At 44.3% G+C, this 18,125-nt stretch overlaps 1 protein-coding gene across 2 annotated transcripts in view; it reads left to right on the top strand.

The window, feature by feature from the left end:
* babam2 (BRISC and BRCA1 A complex member 2) overlaps positions 1–18,125 on the top strand; it is a 190,278-nt gene that overhangs the window by 140,849 nt on the left and 31,304 nt on the right. For both annotated transcript variants that reach the window (XM_056768777.1, XM_056768778.1), the window contains exon 7: positions 17,534–17,643. In XM_056768777.1, coding sequence (XP_056624755.1) covers positions 17,534–17,643 — 110 coding nt within the window. The remainder of the gene's footprint in view (positions 1–17,533; positions 17,644–18,125) is intronic.

Genomic DNA, 18,125 nt, shown 5'->3' with positions numbered 1-18,125 from the left:
CCGCTTGGCCTGTCGGTACCCGTCAGCTGCCTCGGGAGTCCAACAAGCCAGCCAGGCCTGATAGGACTCCTTCTTCAGCTTGACGGCATCCTTACTTCCGGTGTCCACCACCGGGTTCGGGGATTGCCGCCTCGACAGGCACCGGAGACCTTACGGCCACAGCTCCGAGTGGCCGCGCAGACACTGGAGGTGGATAACATGGTCCGCTCGTACTCAATATCTCCAGACTCCCCCGGGATCTGGTCGAAGCTCTGCCGGAGGTCGAAGTTGAAGATCTCTCTGACAGGGGATTCGGCCAAACGTTCCCAACAGACCCTCACAGTACATTTGGGTCTGCCATGTCTGTCCAGCTTCCTCCCCCGCCATCGGATCCAACTCACCACCAGGTGGTGATCAGTTGACAGCTCCGCCCCTCTCTTTACCCGAGTGTTCAAGACATACGGCCGGAGGTCAGATGAAACAACCACAAAGTCGATCATCGACCTCCGGCCTAGGTTGTCCTGGTGCCATGTGCACTGATGGACACCCTTATGCTTGAACATGGTGTACGTTATGGACAAGCTGTAACTAGCACAGGAGTCCAATAACTGAACACCACTCGGGTTCAGATCAGGGGGCCGTTCCTCCTAATCACGCCCCTCCAGGTTTCACTGTCACTGCCCACGTGGGCGTTGAAGTCCCCCAGCAGAACGACTGAGTCCCCAGTCGGAGCGCTTTCCAGCAACCCTCCCAGAGTCTCCAAGAAGGCCGGGTACTCTACACTGCCGTTTGGCCCATAGGCGCACACGAAAGTGAGAGACCTATCCCCCACCCGAAGGCGCAGGGAAGCGAGCCTCTCGTTCACCGGGGTGAACTCCAACACATGGCGGCTGAGCTGGGGGGCTATAAGCAAACCCACACCAGTCCCGCCGCCTCACACCATGGGCAACTCCAGAGTGGTGAAGAGTCCATCCTCTCTCGAGGAGTGTGGTTCCAGAGCCCAAACTGTGCGTAGAGGTGATCCCAACTATCTCTAGTCGGAATCTCTGGACCTCACACACAATCTCAGGCTCTTTCCCCGCCAGAGAGGTTACGTTCCATGTCCCTAGAGCTAGATTCCGCGTCCAGGGATCGGGTTGTCCAGGCCCCCGCCTTTGACTGCCGCCTGATCCACTAAGGACCGGCCCCTTGCGGTCCCTCCTGCAGGTGGTGGGTCCACTGGAGGGTGGCCCCACGTCGCTCCTTCGGGCTTAGCCCGGCCGGGCCCGACCACCAGGCGCTCGCATACAAGCCCCAACCCCGGGCCTGGCTCCAGGGTGGGGCCCCGGCTGCGCCATGCCGGTTCTTGGATTTAAATTCATCATAAAGGTTTTTTGAATTCAGGTATTCAGGTAAAGGTATTGTAAATCAGTCATTGTAAAGATGATTACTATGTTGTGGATTATTTGTTTACACAGCAATATAATAGGCCTAAAAATAGAGAATAAATAAATAATAATTAGTTAAATGGTAAACAATATTTATGAAAATAATCCAACAAATTAATTATTTCATAAACCAATTGATTGGGTTAAACTTGCAACCCAAAGGGGTCGGTGTTATTGTAACCCACCATTGGGTTACCTGTCGCATCAATTTTAACCCAACTGATTTTAGTGATGTGTAAGAAGTGTTTTTACATGTATACTTAGTTAGGTTTGGCAATGAGTCATTGTGCAAACATTGTCCAGAACGTTTTCATTAAATACTGTTTACAATGAAAAACATCTATACATTTTGTATGCAACATTGTTGTTGTGTTGATCTCAGTTGTAGTTTCAGATTTTTTTTTATTTTGAGTTTTTATTGAAGTTTGTGCAAAATAATGTAATTTTAGCATTACAATCAAATAAGAACATATTAAGAAAGTGGTTGATATAACTTCTTATTCATCACACTTGAATGCAAGATCAAGTGCAAGAACTGCTCTATCCACTGGAATACAGCTATGTTGAGGACTGTGGTTTGCTGTGTATTGCCAAACGGATCACCTGGATAAAAAATACAGTACATTTGCACAAACCATTTCTATGCAGTTCCAAATATTGCCATCATCAGACTTCATTTTCAGTCTCAGTGTCACCAAACCCCAGTTTGACCCAAATTGTGTGTGCATGAACTGACGGTACCAAGGTCGTAGCTGTGTCTGAGAAAAAACATAGACAGAGATTGTGTTGCTACTTGTTTTCGCCATCAACCACAACTCATGGCTCAAGCCAGCTGTTGATTGTCCTGTGAGTCACACACTGCTGCCATTTCCAGGCGCTGAAGCTTTCATGTGCTCCTGTGTGTTTTGAAGAGCATGTCTACATGTTTCCTTTTTTGTGTTTGTCTTCCTGTATACAAACTAAAAACATTTACTTCTGAAATTTAGGTGTCTGTTTTCTGTTTTGTGACACTGAGAGTGTAAGGGTGTATGATTGTAGAGGGTGTAAATGGGTCATATTGTTAGAAAATATTAAAACATCTTTTTTAGTAAAATATGTTTTTATTTATGTATGACCTGAAAATAACATATGGAAACAAGTGCTTGGTCAAAACACACAGCAAGTGTTTTCTGTATAGTTTATTTATACAAAACAGTTACCAAAGGAAAAATCCCAAACATATTCATCAAGCCACGGCTGTCATTCTTATAAGAGATATGGGTTGTTTTGACTTAGTAAGCAAACATCTATACCAGCCACCTAGAACACCCTAAAAATTAAATAACTATTAAATAATAATTATCTGGCTCAAACACACAAACACACCCTTTAAAATACAGACAGTATGGTGCAGTTGACCTGTCCTGTCGTTTTATTCATTGTGGAGGGCGTGTCCAGTTTGCTAATATGCTCCACAATCCTCCTTCATAAACACCCATTTATATGTACTGTAGCACGCAATTTGCTGGGAGGTATTTGTGCAGTCAGTGATTGACCCGTTTTTCAGGTATATTACATTGTAATGTACTAGGCTTGCTAACACACTGAATAAAAAACTCAGAGCTCCTTTTCATTTCTTGTTGTATTGGTGAAGCTGTTATTTTTTTTTAGCTTTGGATTGCTGGAATGTGTGTCAGGTTTATAGTGTGTGACAGCATTTGTCTGCTACAGTGGCCCCCCAAGGATTTTTTATGGGGTGGCCAATTGGGGCCAGTAAAAATGTTACCGTGACACAATATAAAATTTTACTATTGTTAAATCACAGTTAACAGTTATGCCATTAATACTAAGAGCATACAGTTATTCCTATTTATTATATAGAGCCAAATAGAAAATGTTGTTTTGAGTGCAAATTCAGTTAAAATAAGACTACACAAGAAAAGACTGCTTACCCTGACATACAGTAATACTCTCTGTAGTAGAGTAGTCGGGGCGAGACCGTTGTTCGAGTACGGTGAGTAATTGTGAATTAGCGCCAGCTGTGCGCACACCGGCCTCGAATCACGTAGGAGATGGGAGCATATAAAAGGAACGAGCGACCGGACAGTCGAAGAGAGAGGACCGGGCCCGAACTTGTGTTATGTTTGTATTTGTATTTATTATGTTTTGTTCGCCGGCGGTCGTCCGTGAGGGGCCGCCGGCTGTTATATTACTTTATTAAATGTTTAAATGTTTGCCGGTTCCCGCCTCCTTCCTTCCCTTTTATGGAGATTTGTTACAGTGGTGCCGAAACCCGGGAGGAAGGAGAGACATGCTGTCGGAGAGTCCTCGCCGCCGAGTGGCCTCGCGGTGCCGGAGAGTTCGGGCAGCGCGGACGAAGGGCGTCCGCCAGTGGCTGCCCGAAGCGATGGCTCTGGGGAAACGGAAGTGCACAGTGCGGCCACCGTCAAAGCTTCGGTGGAACGGCGACCTTTGCTGCCGCGCCCCTGGGTCGAGGTGGGGTGGCTGTCGTCCAAGCGGGAGCGGGGGGGTTGCCGCCGTCCGCCAGAGGCCGGAGCCTGCGTCCGTCCCCTGAGGGGGAGGAGCAGGGGGCGGAAGTGCTGAGTGTGGCCACCGCCTGCCAGAGGCCGGAGCCTGCGTCCGTCCGCCCAAGGAGGAGAAGCAGGGGACGGGGAACCCGCCCCGACACCCAGATAAAGGAGGAGCCACCGCCGGCCGCCAGGGGGCGGACGGTCGAGCCGTCCACCGAAGCCCCAGGGCCACCGCAAGGCACCGCGAAGAAGAGTACCCCGGCTGGTATTTTACATTAATGCAAATTGCAGTTATCAGTGGAACATCCAATAATAGTTAACAGTCCACCAGAGACGTGTCTTTGTCTGTATGTGAGGAGCAAGAAAATAACAGTAGAAAGGTCTTTTACTTTCACACAGTTTGACAAGGGACAAACCACTCCCGCGAGCCTTCGCTAAAGTGACAGTTTTATCTCTATAGAAAAATCACCAAACAAGACAAGACAAAACTTTTCATTTATCAAATATGATTACACAATTTTTCAGCAAGAATGTTCACTAATTTCTAGAAATCCTAAGCAAACAAAATCTATCTCAACATTAATCACAATTATTCAACCATATAACGTTTGAGATTCATTAATTTATGTATTTGTGGGAGTAGGTAGGAGCGCAACGTGTTTCACAAATTACAAAATTACGCTGAAGTTTGAAACAATCCTGATTGGTCACATGGCATGATGTCACTATTTGTGACGTAGACTGATGTCTATTGATTGACTGGGAGACATCCATGAGCTTACACACGTTCAAGGAGTGGCATGTAAATGCTGTTGTGATTTTTGGGGTAGTGGGGGCACAAAAAATAATATACTTCCAGTACAACAATTACAGTCAGCACAAATTTTGACCCAGTAAGTACTTGATTAGTCACCAGCAGAGGTCTCGTCCACAAACCCTTCAGAAGAAAACAACAATTTGAAACGAAAATGCAAATAAAGACAAAATATTTGAAACATTTGGGTTTAATTTCAGTGAAATAAAGTTCAAGCACTTGTTCGGACACCACTTATGTAACAGTTCTATATGGCACTTATCGTGACTTGTGGGAGGTTGCTCGATCTTCAATTGCCACATGGAATGAGTTTGAAAGCCTTCCTTTCTGATGATTAAGGAGATGAGCTGTCAAAACGAGTCCAGACTAAAACCCAGGGAGAAAAAGAATCAATTTGCTTTTACATATAGAGCCCTTTGAAAACGATGGAAACCTGCACTAACAGACAGCGATCTGGTGAAAATTATAATAAAGAACAGCGAACCTTACCTCGCAAGTCAACTCCGTTGTCGAGAAAATACAGTAGAATCAGCTTGTGAAATTGGGTCTCCAGCTGGAAAAGGATCACGTTCATCAAATTCAACATGAAGGACACTCCTCCAACTCAACTCACTTCACGCCCCAAAGACCTACCTCTAGTCGACCTGTTGAAATATCTCCAGTCCAGTGTTGGAGATGCAATTCTAACATTTTTGGCTCTATACACCACCACAATGGAATTCAAATGAGACGAACAAGATGTGCTTTAACTGCAGACTGTCAGCTTTAATTTGAGGGTATTTGCATCCAAATCAGGTGAATGGTGTAGTAATTACAACAGTTTGCATATGTGCCTCCCACTTGTTAAGGGACCAAAAGTAATGGGACAGAATAAAAATCATAAATCAAACTTTCACTTTTTAATAATTGGTTGCAAATCCTTTGCAGTCAATTACAGTCTGAAGTCTGGAATGCATAGACATCACCAGACGCTGGGTTTCATCCCTGGTGATGCTCTGCCAGGCCTCTACTGCAACCGTCTTCAGTTCCTGCTTGTTCTTGGGGCATTTTCCCTTCAGTTTTGTCTTCAAAAAGTGAAATGCATGCTCAATCGGATTCAGGTCAGGTGATTGACTTGGCCATTGCATAACAGTCCCCTTCTTTCCCTTCAAAAACTCTTTGGTTGCTTTTGCAGTATGCTTTGGGTCATTGTCCATCTGCACTGTGATGCGCCGTCCAATGAGTTCTGAAGCATTTGGCTGAATATGAGCAGATAATATTGCCAGAAACACTTCAGAATTCATCCTGCTGCTTTTGTCAGCAGTCACATCGTCAATAAATACAAGAGAACCAGTTCCACTGGCAGCCATACATGCCCAAGCCATGACACTACCACCACCATGCTTCACTGATGAGGTGGTATGCTTAGGATCATGAGAAGTTCCTTTCCTTCTCCATGCTCTTCTCTTCCCATCACTCTGTTACAAGTTAATCTTGGTCTCATCTGTCCATAGGATGTTGTTCCAGAACTTTGAAGGCTTTTTTAGATGTCCTTTGGCAAACTCTAATCTGGCCTTCCTTTTTTTGTGGCTCACCAATGGTTCAAATCTTGTGGTGAACCCTCTGTATCCACTCTGGTGAAGTCTACTCTTGATTGTTGACTTTGACACACATACACCAACCTCCTGGAGAGTGTTCTTGATCTGGTCAACTGTTGTGAAGGGTGTTTTCTTCACCAGGGAAACAATTCTTCGGTCATCCACCACAGTTGTTTTTCGTGGTCTTCCGGGTCTTTTGGTGTTGCTGAGCTCACCGGTGCGTTCCTTCTTTTTAAGAATGTTCCAAACAGTTGTTTTGGCCACGCCTAATGTTTTTGCTATCTCTCTGATGGGTTTGTTTTGTTTTTTCAGCCTAATGATGCCTTGCTTCACTGATAGTGACAGCTCTTTGGATCTCATCTTGACAGTTGACAGCAACAGATTCCAAATGCAAATAGCACACTTGAAATGAACTCTGGTCATTTTATCTGCTCCTTGTAATTGGGATAGTGAGGGAATAACCAACACCTGGCCATGGAACAGCTGAGAAGTCAACTATCCCATTACTTTTGGTCCCTTAACAAGTGGGAGGCACATATGCAAACTGTTGTTATTCCTACACTGTTCACCTGGTATAAATACCCTCAAATTAAAGCTGGCAATCTGCAGTTAAAGCACATCTTGTTCGTTTCATTTGAAATCCATTGTGGTGGTGTATAGAGCCAAAAAATGTTAGAATTGTGTCTATGTCCCAATATTTATGGACCTGACTGTATAACAGTCCCCTAAAGACAACCACCAAGTTTGAAACCTTCACCTCCTCTACCTCTGACAAGTCTGTTTCCGTACCGCAACAGCTAGGGGTTCCCATTTATATTTGAGCATGGAAGGGAAACGCTATTATAGATACAGGAGTGAGCTACACTCCTATGGAAAGAGTTCAAACCTTATGACGAGCTCCTACCTTGGGCCACTCTACTTGGCCAATGGTGAGGCCGAAGTACCTTTTTGTTGGACACATTCCCATTCCACAACAGTTTTCCCCGTCAGTGCTGTCATTCTCTCCTCCAAAGCCCTGACCTACTCTGTAGTCTTGGGGTTAGACTTTATCTTTGCCAGTGGACTACAGATTGATGTTGCGACAGGAAGTATTTGTTCAAGTCAAAACCCCATGAAGAGTATCTATTTCAACCCTGACAAGCCAGTGTTCCCATTGAAAAAGCCCAACAGAGGAAAAAGAGACAACAAAACAAAAGTTCAAACTAGACACAATCATTCTTCAGTTCAATTCCTCCCCCACAACTACCCTCTGTACTGCTAGATACCGATGACGAATCTGTCGCAGCAACAAAGGCACACTTGCCACAAGAAGGTAAAGAACAATGATTACACCTTCTATAATCTAATCGAAAGGTTTGTACTCACCAGTTTGAAAGGACAACTGTTCTTCAGCATCGTCTCTACACCACTCATCCTTTTCCCATTAAACGGCGGGCATATCGTGTAACATCTGAAAATCAAGCCATTATAAGTGAACAGATAAAGGAAATGTTGGAAAATGACACCGTGGAAGCCTCACACTCTTCTTGGGCATCACCTGTGGTATTGTTCCCCAAAAAAGATTGAAGCATGAGATTTTGTGTAGATTATCGAAAGATTAATTCCATTACAGAAAGAGATGCATATCCCCTACCGAACATCACTGAAATCCTTGAGTACCTCTCAGGTGCAGCCATATTATCTACCAGTAGCGATGGACCAGGAAAACAAGTCTAAAAAAAGTATCAAGGTCTGTTTGAGACCTGTAGCTCAGTGGTATGAGCATTGTGTTAACAAATGCAATGTAAATCGCTTTGGATAAATACGTTGATGTAAATGTTTGAATTTAGTGTTATGCCTTTTGGATTGAAAAATGCTCCGGCAACATTCCAAATATTTATGGAAACTGTCTTGGGAGAGTTACTTGGAAAGATGTGGTTCGTATTCATTGACAATATCGTCATATGCAAACCTTCTTTGACTCAGCATTTCCAAGATCTCCAAACAGCTCTTTACCGTTTACAGTCTGCTGGTTAGACCATCAACCTCAACAAGAGTAAATTCTGTCTTCAGGAGTTAACCTTTCTTGGACATGTGGTGAGTCTTAAAGGTATCTCAGCAGATCCTAGCACGGTAGAAACTGTTAGGTCTTATCCTGTGCCCAAGAATCTAAAATAAGTTTTTCTCAGGTAAGCAGGATGGTGTCATCGCTTTTTACCCTATTTCTCCCAAATTTATTAACTCATAGATGCCTTGAAGAAAAAAAGGATGCAAATTTGAGTGGACACCTCAGTGTCAGCAAGCCTTCAATCAGTTAAATCCCTGTTTGACTTCCCCACCTATGATTGCTTATGCCAGTCGGGCCTTGAACAAGGCCGAAACCCATTATTCCACTATAAAGGGAATGCTTTGCTGTGGTCTGGGCGTTAGAGCATTGGCAACAGTACCTGGAAACGAAATTGTTCTCTGTGGTCACCGACCGCTCAGCATTTCAGTGATTGATGAATTCCACCAGGACACCCAGCAGTCTGATCCGTTGGGCTCTTCGCCTTCAAAATTTTTTCTTTGTGGTTGAGTATCGAAAGGGCAAACTTAATGTTGCACCATACGCCTTATCTCGGATGCATGTCAAACCTGAATGCTGCCTGTTCACTACCCACAAAGATGATCTGGAATTGCCTGTTTCCCTTGATGTCCTTTGGGAACAACAGCATAAGGATCCAGAGATCATAAAGATGTTCCAGCCGATGGCCCATTGAACCCTCCTATGATCTGATGAAACATCCGTGTCAATTAAAAGCAAGTGCGAAAGAGTGCTGTAAAAAAGCCCAGTTATGACAACTCCGAAGTTACAACAAAAATAGACGGGAACTTACCTTCAAGGAATGGAAACATGTGTGTAACCTTAAAACCTGTTTCCCTACTGCTGAGAAGTTGGATGCACATGGAAAAAAGCAACTTTTTGAAATCTTCCAAGATTCCACAGATGAAGAGTTTCATGATTTCTAACTCCTTCCTTCTCACCAACCAAAGGGTTGTATTTGTTAAGTGGGGAGAGAGTGTAGCAGAGCACTTACTCGTGATTGAGCTTATTTAAACGTCATGAGAGGTGTGTCTTATTCAGGCAAATAAAAATGAGAATGATAGCGTACTTAGCAGCGTTGATCCTGAGGCAGATCTCCTGCAGAAAAGGTAGCAGTAAGCGTGATGACGTGTGTTATGAAGGAGGACGACGTGTGACGCAAGCTTCTGGCTTGTTGCTCTCGAACACACCCCAGAGAATTCCGAAGAAGAAATGCCGTTCTAAATGGTTTGCAAACATTTTCATAAAAGCCAGTCTAAGCGTGTGGGCACAACGGAAACGAATGAATCCGATGAATTCACGTTGATTACATGCCTTTTGCGCCCGAAACTCTCATCAGATACCTTGCGATCTGCTCAATCCTGGTCAGTCATTTCCCCGCCTGCTCTGCTCAAACACATTTCCAAACACACACACACATATATTAACTTAAACGCACACATGTTCTTTAAACATAAAAGCGTTTCCATTCTATGCATCAGTTTCTTTTTAAGGTATATTTTTTATTCATGAAATTTGAAATTTGAAATTGTTTTTCATGTTCATTTTCTTTTATTGCATGTGCAAATGTGGAAAAACAGCGATCTGAATCTGCAGTTGTGGAAAGAAACACACATTTTTCCCATGACGATCTGCGACTTTTATTAGTAACCATATATTTCCATGAACTCTGATTAATGATAATTCCTTTTTTGTTGAAAAACTACTTGCTGTTGTGTTAAAAACTCAAACTACTTGCTGTTGTGTTAAACGCTGTGAAATTCTCAAATTGTATCCTAAATTATCTCCTTATCAATGCGCACATGCGTTGACCGTTGCTCATTATTATTTATTTTTGGGGGGGGAAATCTTGTGAAATTTCTTCATACGGATTAAATGAATATGAGAATTTAACTTTGTTTGTTTGACATATATAATCTGTGTTACAAAGGTGGCGCCCGAACAGGGACTTGAACTTTATTTCACTGAACTTTAACCCAAAGTTTCAAACATTTTGTCTCTCCATCTGCATTTTCGTTTGGAACTGCATATCAAGTTTTTGTTTTTTACTGAAGGGTTTGTACCTACTGTGTCAAAATTTGTGCTTACTGTAATTGTTGTACTTAAAGTTTATTATTTTTAGTGTGTTATTTTGGTGCCCCTACCAAATTCAGATATACCAGACTTTTGATTTTATTTTGCAAAAAAAATTCATATTGCTTACTGATTTTTCAAACCCATTACACACATGGCTACTATCCCTCTTTCATTAACCACTTCTGTGGTCTCATTCACTAATAATTGCGTATATATTTTGGTTTTATACGCAAATTTAAACTTCTCACAACACATGCGTACGCTCATGAATTTGTTCTTAATTTGCTATTAAAACACACCCAGTCCAAGGGCTTTCCGACAAACTTTTCGTTTACCACCTGTCGTCACTTAAATCAAAGTTACTCCAGGCAACTCCATGTGACGCTGTATATGGACAAGTGATTTCGCAAGTAATTACAATTGCACAGTCCTCAAAGTCAGTTCATATACAATAAAACACCTTTCATACAGACACGCAGTTTGCAGAGTTCTCGTTAGCCGGCTGTAGAAGCCTAGTTATTCTGAGAAACATCGCAACTCGAGCTATAGTCTAACACAGCTTAAAGTCTAACACGTTAAAACACAGCACAGTGCATGGTATTTATACAACGAGTAAGTTCATTCTAATAAATAACATCTAATTTCTAAATAAATAAGTAAATAAATGAATGAATGCAGTCTCCCGGTGAGCAGGCCAACACTGCCCTGCTGTGGCGAGGAACCCAAACTCCAATGATTGATTAATGGAGAAAAAAACCTCGGGAGAAACCAGGCTCAACCGGGAGGGCCAGATCCCCTCTGACGTGTCATAGCTGCACTCAGACTGCTGACGTGTGGTTTAGGTTTAGCATTTAATACCAAATATTGTAACTTGAAGATTAATAAGACAAATAGTCCGTCTTTGCTCTTGGCTGGGGATGTAGTGGTCTGAGCTGGGATGGTCCGATGGTCATATTTCTCTTGGCAGCTGGTGGAATTGCCTTAGATGGAGCTGGGATGGTCAGTCAGTCTGCAGCTGTATCTGGTGTAATCTCAAATTGGGGATGGGCATCTGTCGGTCGTCTGGACATGGTGGAACTTCTTCCTACCTCGGGATGGGCATCCCGAGGCAGAGGCGGAAAGAGAATAAAGAGAATAATTAGCGTAGCTGCTGTTCATTAACTATGCATTAAGTGAAAGCTTGGCTGAAAAGATGTGTCTTTAATCTAGATTTAAATTGGGAGAGTGTGTCTGACCCTCGAATAGTATCAGGAAGGCTATTCCAGAGTTTAGGTGCTACGTATGAGAAAGCTCGTCCACCTTTGGTGGATTTTGTTATTCTAGGTGTTGTCAAAAGTCCTAAGTTTTGAGATCTTAGAGAGCGTGACGGGTTGTAACGTGATAAAAGCTCGGTTAAGTAAGTAGGTGCTAAACCGTTCAGGGCTTTGTAAGTAATTAAAATAATTTTAAAATCAATGCGATACTTAATGGGTAGCCAGTGAAGCAATGATAAAACTGGGGTTATGTGATCGTATTTTCTTGACCTAGTAAGAACTCTGGCAGCTGCATTCTGAACTAACTGTAGTTTGTTTATCGATGATACAGGACAACCACTAAGTAGAGTGAATTCTTCATTGACATAATTTGTGAATTCTTCATTGACATAATTATTCAACCCCTTAAAGAGTGGCACTCTGAAGAACAGAGGTTCAATGAAGTGTTTTCAATCAGGTATTGAAAACACCTGTGGATATCAGGGAGCAGCAATAAAGCCTAATAAGCACCAATTAGGCAGCTTTAAAATGACTGTGATACTTAGCTCCTTCTAGACATTTACTGGTGTGGTTACAAACATGGTGAGGTCAAGAGAATGGTCCAGGAAGACAAGAGAACATGTGATTACTCTTCACAGGAAGGGCAATGGCTATAAGAAGATTGCAAAGATGTTAAACATACCAAGAGACACCATAGGAAGCATCATTCGCAAATTCAAGGCAAAGGGCACTGTTGAAACGCTACCTGGTCGTGGCAGAAAGAAGATGCTGACTTCGACTGCTGTGCGCTACCTGAAACGTAGAGTGGAGAAAAGTCCCCGTGTGACTGCTGAGGAACTGAGAAAAGATTTGTCAGATGTGGGTACTGAAGTTTCTGCTCAGACAATACGGCGCACCCTGCGTAATGAAGGCCTCCATGCCAGAACTCCCAGGCGCACCCCCTTGCTGTCCCCAAAGAATAAGAAGAGTCGACTGCAGTATGCCAAAAGTCATGTGGACAAACCACAGAAGTTTTGGGATAGTGTTCTCTGGACTGATGAAACAAAATTAGAACTGTTTGGGCCCATGGATCAACGCTATGTTTGGAGGAGGAAGAACAAGGCCTATGAAGAAAAGAACACCTTGCCTACTGTGAAGCATGGCGGGGGGTCAATCATGCTTTGGGGCTGTTTTGCTTCTGCAGGTACCAGGAGATATTGGATGACAATGTGATGCAGTCCGTCACAAACCTGAGGCTTGGAAGACGTTGGACCTTTCAACAGGACAATGATCCCAAGCATTCCTCCAAGTCCACTAGAGCATGGTTGCAGATTAAAGGCTGGAACATTTTGAAGTGGCCATCGCAGTCACCAGACTTAAATCCGATTGAGAACCTCTGGTGGGACTTAAAGAAAGCAGTTGCAGTGCGCAAGCCTAAGAATGTGACTGAACTGGAGGCTTTTGCCCATGATGAATGGGCGAAGATACCCGTAGATCGCTGCAAGACACTTGTGTCAAGCTATGCTTCACGTTTAAAAGCTGTTATAACTGTAAAAGGATGTTGTACTAAGTACTAAGATTGAATGTCACTTGGGGGTTGAATAAAACTGATAATGATGTGAGCTCAGAAAAGACATTTGTGGTTATTTCATTATAAATGTTATGTTATATTTGTCTGACCTACACGTGCCTCTTTGATTTAATTGTAAGCAGGATGACTGAATGATCATAATCAATTTCAAACCGACCAAAACAATCAATTTCAGTGGGGGTTGAATAATTTTGAACACAACTGTATATATATTAATATTTCAAGAAATATAGGCCTAACTATTCTAAAATTAAACGTACTGTAGTGGGGTAGGCGGGGCGAGAACGTGAATCGAGGCCGCTGAGTGAGTGTTAATGAGCGCCAGCTGTGCGCGCACCGGTCTCGTATCACGGAGGAGATCGGGAGCGTAAGAGAACGAGCGACCGGACTGTCGAGGAGAGAGGACCAGGCGTGGGTTTATGTTGTGGTTTGTTTTATGTATACCCGGCAGTCGTCCGCAAGGGGCTGCCGGCATTTTACTTCGGTGTTATTGTTTGTTTATTTTTATTAAAGTGATTTAAATGTTCGCCGGTTCCAGCCTCCTTCCTTCCATTATAGTGAACCTTATTAGATGGGGGCCGAAACCTGGGAGGAAGGAGAGACATTCTGTTGGAGAGTCCTCGCCGCCGAGTGGCCTCGCGGTGCGGAGAGTTCGGGCAGCGCGGACGAAGGGCGTCCACCAGTGGCTGCCCAAAGCGGTGGTTCTGGAGAAGAGGAGGAGCCATTGTGGGCCACCAAAGCTTTGGTGGGATGGCGACCTGTGCTGCCGCGCTCCTGGGTCGAGGTGGGGTGGGGTTGGGTGTCCAAGCGGGAGCCGTGGAGTTGCCACCATCCGCCCAAGGGGGAGGAGCAGAGGGCAGAAGTGCCGAGGATGGCAACCGCCTGCCAGAGGCCGGAGCCTGCATCTGTCTGCCCAAGGGGGAGGAGCAGGGGACGGGGAACTCACCGTTGCCCGCTAAAGCAGGAGCCACCGCCGGGCGCCAGGGGGCGTACAGTCGAGCCATCCACCGAGCGCCCAGGGCCACTGCAAGGCACCGCGAAGGATAGTGCACCGCAAAGGAGAGTACCTTGGCTGGTTGAGGACCGAGCAGCAGCATGTCGGGGAACCAGACTATAATTTAATTTTTTTCCTCTCTCCCCTCTCGCTCCAAGGGCTCCTGTCTAGGTTGTCTCGTCTCGTCACTACATACCCCCAGGGGAAAGGTACTCCGAGACTGGGAGACCCCCCGAGGGAGGGGAAGGGAGCAAGCACAGTCTCGGGGTACCCAAAAATAAAGTTTGTATATAATTACGGTCCTAATGAATCCTATTGATTTTTGTTGGCTATTGCCACAAATATTCCTGTGCTACTTAAGTTTGGTTTTGTGGTCCAGGGTCACATTTATGTTTTTCAGTTACACGAAAACCAAAAAAGTCTATTTGTATTAAGCTAATCATGCTTGATTAGCTTGATTAGTCTGCCCCATCAGACCAGGACCTTCAGCATGTACTGGGACGGTTTGCCGTGTGTGAAGCGGCTAGGATGAGAATCAGCACCTCCAAATCTGAGGCCATGGTTCTCAGTCGGAAAAGGGTGGCTTGCCCAATTCAGGTGGGTGGAGAGTCCCTGCATCAAGTGGAGGAGTTCAAGTATCTGGGGGTCTTGTTCACGAGTGAGGGAAGGATGGAACGGGAGATTGACAGACGGATCGGTGCCTGATTGACAGACGGATCCTACTCTCACTTATGGTCATGAGCTGTGGGTCATGACCAAAAGGACAAGATCCCGGATACAGGCGGCCAAAATGAGCTTTCTCCGCAGGGTGGCTGGGCGATCCCTTTGAGATAGGGTGAGAAGCTCGGTCACTCAGGGTGAGCTCAGAGTAGAGCCGCTGCTCCTCCACATCGAGAGGGGACAGCTGGGGTGGGTCGGGCATCTTTTCCGGATGCCCCCTGGACGTCTTCCTGTGAATGTGTTCCGGGCATGTCCCACAGGGAGGAGACCCCGGGGAAGACCTAGGACACGCTGGAGCGACTATGTCTCCCGGCTGGCCTGGGAATGCCTCGGTGTCCCCCGGAAGAGCTGGAGGAAGTGTCTAGGGAGAGGGAAGTCTGGGCATCCCTGCTTAGACTGCTGCCCCCACGACCCGGCCCAGGATAAGCGGAAGAAAATGGATGGATGGATGCTTGAATGCAAGCGTCCCAATCAACAAACTAAAGCTGAGATGAGAGAATAGCGTTGTCTTAACAAAAAGGCAATAAAGTCTAAACCGCTGGCAAAAGTGAGTACACCCCTAAGTAAAAGTTTCCTAGTCATGTGATTCCTTAGTGTAACAAGGTCTCAGGTGTGAATGGGGAGCAGTTGTGTTAAGTTTGGTGTTATCACTCTCACTCTCATAATGATCACTGGAAGTTCTACATGGCACCTCATGGCAAAGAACTCTCTGAGGATCTGAAAAAAAGAATTGTTGCTCTACATAAAGATGGCCTAGGCTGTAAGGAGATTGCCAAGACCTTGAAACTGAAATGCAGCATGGTGGCCAAGACCATACAGCGGTTTTACAGGACAGGTTCCACTCAGAACAGGCTTCGCAATGGTTGACTGAAGAAGTTGGAATATTTCCTGGAAATCATGTAGAATTCAACCAATCAGATGATTACTTAAAAACTCCTCAACTGTTTGCAATTTTGTCTGGTTTATGCATCAGATGTTCAGCCATCGGTCAGGGGGCATGCCATTTGAGGCCAAGTCTGTACTGGGACCCATCATACAGGCACATGTCTTCTCATATCACTGTTATTCCGACAATACCCAGATCTACATCTCATTTCACCCAGACGATACCACTGTAGCAGCTCGCATTACAGCCTGCCTCGAGGACATCTGCAATGCTACTGCAATGCTCTCCTTGCTGGTCTTCCTGCAAAGGCTATCAAACCACTTCAGCTGGTTCAGAACGCAGCAGCACGCCTCGTCTTCCAACAGCCCAAAAGGGCTCACGTGACTCTCCTTTTCATATCTCTTCCCTGGCTACCGGTTGCAGCCCGTATCAGATTCAAGTCACTAATGCTTGCCTACAGGACTATCACTGGATCTGCACCGGCTTACTTCCACACTCTCCTGCACTCCTACACCCCATCAAGATCCCTGCGTGCAGCAAACCAGCGGCGTCTTGTATTGCCTTACCTTAAGGGCAGTCAATCGCTCTCCCGCTTTTTCTCATTCACAACTCCTTCCTGGTGGAAAATTCTTCCTAACTCTGTCCGTTCAACCACATCTCTCACAACATTTAAAAAACTACTTAAAACCCATCTCTTCTGTGAATACTTGACAAACAAATAAAAAAAAATAACTAACCCTTTCTCTCAACAGGTAGTGGTCTAGCTTTTGTTGAAACCATTAACTTTGTATTGGCACCTAATGTATTATGGCTATCGTTACACCCTATGTAACCATCGCTTATTGCTCCTAAACTCTTTGTAAGTCGCTTTGGATAAAAGCGTCTGTTAATGTCTAAATGTAAATGTAAATGTACTGGGACCAAACAATTATGTCAATCACAGTGCACCCCCCGTGCCACTTTACATGCAGGTTGAACAATTTAAGCTCTAAATCCATTTAGTAAATTCACATGACATAGCATTACTCTAAGTACATGATACTGGCTAAGAGAGAGACAGGTCTCAAGAGGTGGTCGAAGAGGGAACGTGCGAACACGCGAACACGAAAGAGCATCGTTTGCTCCGTTCACAGATGTTTTAAGCCTGGAGGCTGAACGCCCCTCCAAGGTGGGCTATCCAATGCGATGATGTTGGGCGTGAAATCGATGTTTCTTTGTCCTGTTCATTAGCTCTTTTGCATTTAGAGTTGCCTAGAAGTTGGCGCTGTAATAGCCTTAGAATAAGCAAAAGATGAGTATGGTATAAAATACATTAATGTGCTATACACCATCTTGTAAGGAATGAAAAGGGAAACATTTAGTTATGAAACATGCAAGGAACGAAACTAGTTGCCGCATTCCTTTTTTGAGCCAAATGCTCTTCTCGCTTCGGGGAGCACTCCGTCCTCCCTGTTGGGACTCCTATGAAGTCCAGGGGAGTGTATTGGAATTTATCCTGTTCAAATGAGGGATGCTGTAAGAGAGGGCAGTTGGATCAGACTCGCTGGCGCCGGTTAGATTCCTGCTGAGAGCCCATGGTGTTTTACGATGCCCAAATGGTCACCTTTGGTCCGACCAGATCCTACACATGTGACATCATATAGGTTTTCCTTTTTTCTTTCTTAGGACACTTCACTGGATCCAGGAGAAGATGTTGCTCTTCTGTCGGTTAGCTTTGAAGATGCTGAAGCTACACAGGTTTTCCCAAAACTCTACCTGTCTCCTGGCATTGAGCAGTGAGTATTCGTATTATTATTCCATACACTGAATTGTGAAACACACTGAAGTCTGATGTTAAAGACAGTGGTGCAAAACTTTTTTGGGGGGCACAAGAACCTTAAAAGGACATTGTCAGTAATGTGGGACTTTTGGCAGGGGATATAACAATTTATCATCAACTCTTATTTAAAAATGAACCATTCAACAACTGAAACGTGCTTAATGCATTAATTAGATAATTTTATGTGGATTCATTTCATTAAAAAAGTGCCAGCCCACTTTAGTAAACTGTAGTAAAATTCCTAGATGATATAGTGTTTTTGAACCCTACCATAGTAAATATTTGAGTACTTACTATAATATACTTCTGTATACTAAAGTATAGTTCACTAAAATATACTACTGCATTTTTCATGTGGGTTAGTTTGGACATAGTAAACAGTGAAAACAATAAAATGCTTTACTTACACAACACGATTATTATGGTTTCATAAATTGC

This window comes from Triplophysa dalaica, chromosome 15 (assembly GCF_015846415.1).
Source record: "Triplophysa dalaica isolate WHDGS20190420 chromosome 15, ASM1584641v1, whole genome shotgun sequence".
NCBI lineage: Eukaryota > Metazoa > Chordata > Actinopteri > Cypriniformes > Nemacheilidae > Triplophysa > Triplophysa dalaica.
This window is presented reverse-complemented; position numbering and strand designations above follow the sequence as displayed.